At 40.8% G+C, this 10,000-nt stretch overlaps 1 protein-coding gene across 2 annotated transcripts in view; it reads right to left on the bottom strand.

Moving 5' to 3' along the window:
- LOC127008950 (reversion-inducing cysteine-rich protein with Kazal motifs-like) overlaps positions 1-10,000 on the bottom strand; it is a 53,465-nt gene that overhangs the window by 28,080 nt on the left and 15,385 nt on the right. For both annotated transcript variants that reach the window (XM_050881472.1, XM_050881473.1), the window contains exon 2: positions 7,261-7,319. In XM_050881472.1, the coding sequence (XP_050737429.1) occupies positions 7,261-7,319 (59 nt within the window). The remainder of the gene's footprint in view (positions 1-7,260; positions 7,320-10,000) is intronic.

The raw sequence follows: 10,000 nt of genomic DNA, 5'->3' as shown, positions 1-10,000 counted from the left end.
CTCTCTCTCTCTCTCTCTCTCTCTCTCTCTCTCTCTCGCCGGAAAGTGCCAAGTGCCTCACATATCTCGGGCCTTGGCACTGTAATCCCGTCCATGTGGCTCTCGAGTGTTTGTTGATGGTAACAGTGACTCAACAGTGCCAAACAGTGCCCCTTGCCTCACCTCTCTCTCTCTCTCTCTCTCTCTCTCTCTCTCTCTCTCTCTCTGATTCTCGCTCGCATTCTCGCTTTCCCTCTCTCGCTCGATCGCTGGCTCTCTCTCTCCTTGTTCTCGTTCTCTCTTGCTCTCGTTTTCGTTCTCGTTTTTCCTCTCTCTCTCTCTCTCTCTCTCTCTCTCTCTCTCTCTCTCTCTCTCTCTCTCTCTCTCTCTCTCTCTCTCTCTCTCTCTTCCTTGTGTATATTTCCTCTTTTTTTCTGAACCATTTTCTTCAATCTATTTTTCTTCTTTTCCTGCTCCTTTCCCTCCTTTTTTCTCTTCTCCTCCTCTTCCTTTTCCTCTTCATCCTCTTCCTTCTTCTCATTTCACTTCCTCTTAACTCGTCATTCCACTTCTATTTCTCCCCCTCTATTCCTCCTGCTCCTCCTCCTCCTTCCCATCCATCAAATCTACGCTTCATCTTTTCCTCTCTCTTCTCTACTTTATCCACTCAACCATTTTCTTCAATACTCTTTTCTTCTTCTCCTCCTCCTTCACCTTCTTTTCCTCCTTATTCCTCTCCTCCTCTTCCTTTTTCTTTTTTTCATTTTCCTCCTCCTCCTCCCCTTCCTACTTCTCCTCGGTCTCCCCATTTCAATTCCTCTTCACTTATCCTTTTACTTACCCTCTTCACCCTCCTCCTCCTCCTCCTCCTCCTCCTCCTCCTCTCTATCCATCACTTTACTCTTCTTCTTCTCCTCCCATTCCTCCCCTACTTCATCCACTCAGTTTTTTTTCTTAACTATAACATTAGAGTAAAAAAAAATATATATAACTTACTAGGCTATCAGACAAGGCGGATCAGAGAGAGAGAGAGAGAGAGAGAGAGAGAGAGAGATTGGTTTCCGTGGACCGCTCCTGTGTTCCCTGCGCATGTGTGTTCGTCTTCCTCCTTCTCCTCCTCTTCCTCTTCCTCCTCCTCCTCCTCCTGCCATCTGTATTTATCTTCCTAATTTTCACTTCCTCCCTATCCTCTACTTCCATATATCTACCTTCCTTTCACATCCATCTCGTCTTTTTCCCTCCTTAAATTTGGTCTTTTCATATTTTCGTTGTCTATCTCTTTTCCTCCTTCCTCTTCCTTATTCTTCTTTTATTTGTTTATTTTCCTTCTCTCTTCCTTTTCGTCTTTATTTCCTCCTCTTCTTGGCTATTTTTGGTTATTTCTTCTTCATTTTCCTCTTTCAACTTCTTAATTTCTTCTCCCTCTTATTCCATTTATTTATTCTTCTTTCTCTTCCTCATTCTTCTTTTATTTGCTTATTCTCCTTCTCTCTTCCTTTCCTTCTTTACTTCTCCCTCATATTAGTAATTTTCAATCCTTCGTTCTTCTTCATTTTCCTCTTTCAACTCCTTCTTAATTCCTTCTTAATTCCATTTATTTATTTTTCCTCTTTACGTTCCTTAACTCTTTCCTTCTTGTCATCTCCCATTTTTCTCCTTCTTCCCCTTCTTCTTCCTCCTCTTCATTCTCATTTCTCACTTCCCCCTTCCTTTTGTTTACTCTCCTTCTCGCGTTCCTTTGTCGCCTCTTCCTCTCCTCCTCCTCTCTTCTCATCTGTTCGTTTTTTCTTCTTCCCCTTCTTCCCCTTCTTCCTCTTCCTCATTCTCATATTCACTTCCTCCTGTCTTTTTTTTATTCTCCTTCTCTCGTTCCTTTGTCGCCTCTTCCTCTCCTCCTCCTCCTCTCTTGTCATCTGTTAGCTTTTTCTTTTTCTTCTTCTTCCTCTTCCTCTTTCCTCACTTCCTTCCTCCATTTATTTGCTCTTCTTCTCTCGTTTCCTCGTCTCTTCCTCTTGTTACCTCTCAGTTTCCTCCTCCTTCCTCTTTATCTTCTTATTCCTCTTTCTATTCCTCTTTATCTTCTTATTCCTCTTTCTATTCCTCTTTATCTTCTTATTCCTCTTTCTATTACTCTTTATCTTCTTATTCCCCTTTCTATTCCTCTTTATCTTCTTATTCCTCTTTCTATTCCTCCTCCTTCCTCTTTCTCCTATTCCTTTTTCTATTCCTCTTCCTTTCTCTTTCTCTTCTTATTCCTCTCTCTATTCCTCCTCCTTCCTCTTTCTCTTCTTATTCCTCTTTCTATTCCTCCTCCTTCCTCTTTCTCTTCTTATTCCTCTTTCTATTCCTCCTCCTTCCTCTTCCTCTTCCTCCTTCTTCCTCATTTCCTTCCACTTATTAGTTTACTCTCATCTCCCTTCCTTGTCATTTTAGCTCTTGACATTTCTCCGTTTTTCTCCCTCTTCCTCCTCCTCCTCCTCCTCCCTGGTAGTATTTTCATGAGGCGACGCTACTGTTGTGTTTTTGCTTCATTAGTGTGTTAGTGTAAGTGCTGGGGAGGAGGAGGAGGAGGAGGAGGAGGGATAATGAACGGGGAAGGGAAGACGAAAAACAGAAATGTGTCTGAAAATTAAAGGGAGTCGAGGGGTAAAAGAGAGAGAGAGAGAGAGAGAGAGAGAGAGAGAGAGAGAGAGAGAGAGAGAGAGAGAGAGAGAGAGAGAGAGAGAGAGAGAGATGTTCTGGTTGTGTCTTTTGGTCATTAATTCATTTTCAGACTGTGACTTGCATCTCCTCTTCCTCCTCCTCTTCTTCTTCCTCCTCCTCCTCATTCGATTATAACCCTGCATCTTCTCTCACTCACTCTCTCTAGCTCTGCCTTTTCTCACGCAGCTTCTCTCTCTCTCTCTCTCTCTCTCTCTCTCTCTCTCTCTCTCTGATACTATTGTTCTTTCATTATATATTTCAAGGTTAAGATTACCTCGTTTCTCTTTTTTTTCTTACTGGATTCTAATTTACTTCTATGGGTTTTTTTTATTTGACTTCCACAAGAGATTTTTAGTCATTATTCTCCACTTCAGTTTCTACCTCTTTTTCTGGTTTTCTACATTGCGTTTCTACTCTGTTTCTCCACCGGGTCATACTATTTCGCATTATTGGAACATGGAGGTTTATCTTGTTTTACCCTGTACTTCCATCTACCGCATTTATTACATTTTCTCTGAGCTTCTTTTTTCTGTCTTTTCTTTATTTATTTTTCTAACACGACAACGTTCATCAAAAAAACAAAAGAAAGTGATACGTTTTTCTTTATGCTATTTTCTGTTTTTTAATTCTTTTCATCTCTCTTAAACTATAACGTTAAAAAAGTTATACGTTTCTTTATGCTATTTTCTGTTTTTTTAATTCTTTTCATCTCTCTAAAACTATAACGTTAAAAAAAGTTATACGTTTCTTTATGCCATTTTCTGTTTTTTTAATTCTTTTCGTCTCTCTAAAACTATAACGTTAAAAAAAGTTATACGTTTCTTTATGCTATTTTCTGTTTTTTTTATTATTATTTTCGTCTCTCTCTAACACTTCAACGTCCATAAAAGAAAGAAAATAAAGTAATACGGCTTCTTTATCTTCTTTTCTGCTATTCTTTCTTCCATTGCTTTCTAACACTACAACACTCAAAGAAAATAAATCATAAGAAAATATTACGTTTTTTTCTTTATGTTAACGCTCTTTTCTATTTGCTCTCTTCCATCTTTCTAACACTACAACGCTACATCGAGAAAAAGAAAAGAATAGAGAGTCTAGGTCGAGAGGAGAATGAAGAGAAGCTTATGTGCAGACTTTAATAGGGATTGGCAGGTCTTGGCAGTGGCGGTAGGTGGTCCGTGTGTGTGTGTGTGTGTGTGTGTGTGTGTGTGTGTGTGTGTAGTGTCACCTCTGCCTGTCGCATATGTCTCTCAAGCGGTCTTCTTCACGTTCTCTTTCCCCTTGTATATATAACCAACGCCCGCCTTTGTCTGTCTGTGTGTTTGTGTTTGTGCTTGTGTGTGTGTGTGTGTGTGTGTGTGTGTGTGTGTGTGTGTGTGTGTGTGTGTGTGTGCCGGTGTGTTGTAAAATCATTAACAACACTGTAGGCTCGTAATTATACCTTTCAATCCATTTTACGTGAACTAATTAGTGTTTGATCGTTAATTTCCTCGTTTTAATCGCCGCTAAAACCATTAATATTCCTTTTTTGTGGGGAGCCAATCAATTACCTTCAGCGTCCTCCCGAATATGTTAAAATTGGACCTGAAACTTCAAATTGCAAATATCAAACTACTTCTCCTATTCCTCCTCCTCCTCCTCCTACTACTACTACTACTACTACTACTACAACTTCTACTACTACTACTACTACTATCGAGGTTTATGTTCAAGTATTAGTGGACCTCAATCGTCAAGGAAGTCTATATGAAAACTGTCCCATCAATATAATCTGTTTTCGTGTTCGTGCGCCATTTAACAAGCTGCGAACTGGATGAACGGAATAAATTGGACAGTTTTGCTAGTCAGTGCTAACATTTATGAAGGGCTTAAGGGAAGGTTACATTGATTTATGGGTTCGGGGAGGCCAGATGATAAATATTTAGGATTCGAGATGTGCCGCGTGTAAGCAGACTGGGATCTCTTCTTGTTTCCTTATCATATCTTTGTGTATTCTAGTATATTTTTATGTTTACTACGTTTGGAGCATTCTCGCGTAGCTTTGGACCGAATTTTCAGTCGGTTTTGTTTCTCACAGTAAATATTCCAAAGGCCACGAACGAGATTAGTCGGGTTCATGCTGCAGAGGCCTTTCTTATCATAATCTTTGCGTATTCTTGTGTATCTTTGAATATACGTTGGAAAAATTCTTACATTGTTGAGTTCAGTATTCTTGGACGCTTTCACAATAAATATTAATATAGGCCACAATGGAGATTAGTCGGATTCATGCTACATAGGGTTTTCTTATCATATCTTTGCGTATTCTTGTGTATCTTTGAATATACGTTCGAAACATTCTTACATTGTTGAGGTCCGTATTCTGAGATGCTTTCGGTTCTCACCATAAATATTCCTAAAGACCAGAAAGGAGATTAGTCGGGTTCATGTTGCAGAGGCCTTTCTTATCATATCTTTGCGTATTCTTGTGTATCTTTGAATATATCTTTGTGTATTTTTGGTATCTCTGTGTATACGTTTGAAACATTCTTACGTTGCCGAGTCCCCAATTCTGAGACACTTTCGGTTCTTCTTATCAATATTTTCATGGGCTACGAAAAGGTTAGTCTGATTCCCATGAGTGCTTTTTTCACATTCACGGCGAAGAAAAGGAGATTAGTCGGATCCTCATGTATGGGTTTTTTTTTTCACATTCACGGTGCAGAAAAGATGATTAGTCGGGGTCTCATTAGTGTTTTTTTTCACATTCACGGTGCAGAAAAGATGATTAGTCGGGGTCTCATTAGTGTTTTTTTCACATTCACGGTACAGAAAAGATGATTAGTCAGGGTTTCATTAGTGTTTTTTTTCACATTCACGGTGCAGAAAAGATGATTAGTCAGGGTCTCATTACTGTTTTTTTTCACATTCACGGTGCAGAAAAGATGATTAGTCGGGGTCTCATTAGTGTTTTTTTTCACATTCACGGTGCAGAAAAGATGATTAGTCAGGGTCTCATTACTGTTTTTTTTCACATTCACGGTGCAGAAAAGATTAGTCGGGGTTTCATTAGTGTTTTTTTTCACATTCACGGTGCAGAAAAGATGATTAGTCGGGGTCTCATTAGTGTTTTTTTTCACATTCACGGTGCAGAAAAGATGATTAGTCGGGGTTTCATTAGTGTTTTTTTCACATTCACGGTGCAGAAAAGATGATTAGTCGGGGTTTCATTAGTGTTTTTTTCACATTCACGGTGCAGAAAAGATGATTAGTCGGGGTCTCATTAGTGTTTTTTTTCACATTCACGGTGCAGAAAAGATGATTAGTCAGATCCTCATGAATATTTTTTTCACGTTCATGGTGCAGAAAAAAAATAGTTACGTTCTCATGAGTATTTTTCACATTCATGGTGCAGAAGCCTTGTCAAACTATTACTAGGCTCATAAAACTACCCATGGCAATACTAAAGGGGCTATTACACTGGGCAAATTTTCCGTGGATCTTCAGTCAAACCACGATTTCCGCTGGCGTCGTTCTCATATTTCCGTGGTTTTCCGACGTGTCCACGATCTTCCAAAGCTACGGTAGATTTCACCGAAGGACGACGGTACTACTCACCATCATCAGCAGCAGCAATAACAAGAAACAAATGAAAACCACGCTAGCGGAAATCTTGGTTTAACTGAAGATTCACGGAAAATTTGCCCAGCGTAATAGCCTCTTAACACAACCTCTACGAAAGCCTTATCAAATGTGGGTGTGTGAGCTCCTAAATATTTGAGAATACGGCCTCTGAGATTTACCGATTAAGTCGATAGGTAAGGAAGTCACGGCAATAAGCTTCCTTTCCCCTAAACCCAGACAAACATATGGCTACGCTTCGGGGTTAACAGCTAGCCCGTCAGCCTAACTTGGGGCAACATTACAGGCAAGCGTTAAGACCTCATTACTGGAAGGCTGCGCGACCCGCTGATTGGAGAGCCACACGATTAAGAGAGTGCCATCCAGTGCCTCCTGACGTGTGGCGTGGCATCCAAGGCTCAATAGACGGTAAGGGGATCAGAACCTCTATCAGTGAACCACGCAGACGATACAGACGAAGAGGAATTTATTTTTATCTAATCATTTATTTTTAGATTTTCGTGCACTGCGTTCTTTTTTTCATAACCATTGGAAGGTGGAAGATAAATATTTGTTGCAGTAATTACTTCTCTCGACCATCGTTCCTTCTGTTCCTTGCGGCCGTATAACATATTTCTTTCACCTCACCGACATCATCAGCATTTATTTTCTGACAATCATCTTTTCTTCTTCCTCACATCCCTCGACATATTCATTCACCTCAACTACATCGTCACCTCCACAACACACCTCAATATACACCATGCCACCACCTCATCAGGCACGCACCATCAGACAGAACACACCTTCCAACATTTACACACCGTCACTTAATTCTCTTTCAACCATCGTTTCTTCCACTCCACACATCCCTTTACTAACTCCTTCACCTACATCGTTTCCTCCACAACACACCTCTCTGCAATCATACTCAGCACCACCAGCTCACCCTCATGCATGCGTCACACCCACACTTACCCGGTAGCAGGCGGCGCGGCAGGGGGGCGGGGCGAGGTCACAGCACCAGCCATCACCGCCTGGAAACAGAGAGAAAGATGGTTTAGTCCCGGCAACACGCGGCGGCCATTAAGAGACGCAAGCTGTTGGAAGTGTGTGGAAGGGTAAAGGAGGAAAAGAAGAGAAGGGAGGAGGATAAAGTGAGGAAAAGAGGAGAAAGGTGAGAGGGGATGAGATAAAAATGGGAATCAAAAGAGAATGAAGGTAAAAAGGAAGGAGGGGAAAGAGATATGAAAGAGACGCAAGCTGTTGGTAGTGTGTGTGGGAGGGTAAAGGTGAAGGGTTGTGAAGAAAGGAAAAAAGATGAAAGGAGGAATGAATGAGATAAAAGAAGAACTAAGGGAGAATAAAGGAAAAAAAGGTGAAAGAGGGATAAATGAGCGATAAAAGAGAGGCAAGCTGTTGGTAGTGTGTAGGAGAATAAAGGTGAAGGGCTGTGAAGAAGAGATTGAAAAAGATGAAGCGGGAATGAATGATATTTAAAAGAGAGGTTAAGAGAGAATGGAAAGAGATGGAAGAGGGATAAATGAGAAATAAAAAAAGGGGTTATGAAAATGGGTTATGAAAGATAATAAACGAAGAAAAAGGTGGAAGAGAGATGAATAAGGAATAGAAAAAGGGAGATTAAAAGAGAATGAAGGAAAAAAGGAAGAATTGAGAGATAAAAAAAAAGGGTTAAAAGAGGATGAGGAAAAAAAGGAAGAATTGAAAGATAAAAAAGGGTTAAAAGAGAATGAGGAAAAGGGAAGAATTGAGAGATAAAAAAAGGGTTGAGAGAATGAGGAAAAAAGGAAGAATTGAGAGATAAAAAAGGGTTCAAAGAGAATGAGGAAAAAAAGGAAGAATTGAGAGATAAAAAAGGGTTGAGAGAATGAGGAAAAAAGGAAGAATTGAGAGATAAAAAAAAAGGGTTGAGAGAATGAGGAAAAAAAGGAAGAATTGAGAGATAAAAAAAGGGTTAAAAGAGAAAAATGAAAAGGAAAAAGAAAAAATGGGAAAGAGATATGAGAGACAAGATGTTGATACTGTCTGGGGAGATAAAGGGGAAGGTTTGTTAAGAAAAGAAGGAAAATGGTGGAAGGCGAAGAGATGACAGATAAAGAAAAATGAGTTAAATGATAGTGGAGGAAAAAATGGAAAGACGGAAAAGACACATAAAAACAGCTGTTGATAGTGTGTGCGAGGGTAAAGGTGAAAGATTGTGAGGAAAAGAGGAAAAGAGCAGAAGGAGGATGAGTGAGATAAGAAAAATGGGGTTAAGAGATAATGAAGGAAAAAAGAAAGATGGGAAAGAGATATATAAGAGTGGCAAGCTGTGAATTATGTGTGGGAGAATAAAGGTGAGGAAGAAAACGAAGAAAAGATGGAAGAAAAGCAAGGAGTAAAAAAAGGGGAGGAAAAGGAAAAGGAGGAAAAAAGGAAGGAAAGGAAAGAGATATGAAAGCCCCGATTATGAAGGAAAACGATATATAACATTAGGGAATAAAAAAAGATGAGAGAGAGGAAACATTTGGAGGTAATAAAAAAGGGAGGAGGGTTTACGGAGAAATGACGAAGCGGTTGGAGTGAAGGAATGAGGAAGCAAAGGAAAGGAGAGAAGAAAGAAAGAACTCAAGGAAGAAGAGGATGAGGAGGCGGAAGAAGAGAAATAAACAAGAAAAGAAGAAGAGAAAAGCATTTGGGAGGAAGGAAACAGGACGTAGAGGAAGAAATAAAGGAGAAGAAAAGGAAAAAGAGATAAAAACGAGAAATAGAGGAAAAGAGAGGCGTTTGGAGGAAAGAAATAAGGAAGGAAAGGATGGAAGAAGAAAGGAAGGAAAAGAGGGACTCGAAAAAGAAGAAAAAGAGAATAAGGAACCGGAAGAAAAGGGAGAAAAAGAAGAAACAGAAGAAAACCGACATGATTGGATGGAGGAAATGAGGAAGGGGAGGAAGAAAGGGGGAGCTCGAGGAAGAAGAAGAAAAAATAGAAGAAAAGAGAAGCAAGAGAAAGGCGGAAATGATGGAGGAAATAAAAGGGAATTGCATATTTTCTGAAGGGGAGCAAATTGAGGAGGAGGAGGAGGAGGAGGAGGAGGAGGAGGAAGAGGACGTTGAAGGCAGCTCGGGCCCGTCAACTCCCCGACTCTACAGTGTCAACAATGGTTCCTTTTGTTTACGTCTGTGCGGGCTGTTTCGCCTCCCCTGCCCCCCCGCCCCGCCCTGCCCCGCTCCGCCGCCGCGCTACACCTGCACGCTGGCTCCATACCACACCTTTACTCGTTCACACATACACCACACCTGCACCTTGGCCGTACACCACACCTTTACACGTTCACCTATAAATGACACCACACCTGCACGCTGGCTCCACACCACACCTTCACACGTTCACACATGCGCCACACCTGTATACCTTGGCTCTACACCACACCTGTACACGATCACACATACACCACACCTGTACCTTGGCCCTATACCACAACTGTACACGTTCACACACCACACTCTGGCCACCACACCACACCATACCTATAAACTCCACACCTACGTACGTTCATTCCTTTGACACTTTCATGGCATCTATACCAGTCTTCACATCCATTTCATGCCTCCGTTTTACTTGGCTATTTTCACGCATGCTCTGACATTTCTGTAGGCTTCAATATTAAACAACACCCATGCAGTCGTTCACATCTACACAGCATACACCAGACATATG

The sequence above is a fragment of the Eriocheir sinensis genome, chromosome 39, assembly GCF_024679095.1.
Source record: "Eriocheir sinensis breed Jianghai 21 chromosome 39, ASM2467909v1, whole genome shotgun sequence".
Lineage (NCBI taxonomy): Eukaryota > Metazoa > Arthropoda > Malacostraca > Decapoda > Varunidae > Eriocheir > Eriocheir sinensis.
The sequence above is the reverse complement of the archived record's forward strand: the minus strand, read 5'-3'. Positions and strand labels throughout refer to the sequence as shown.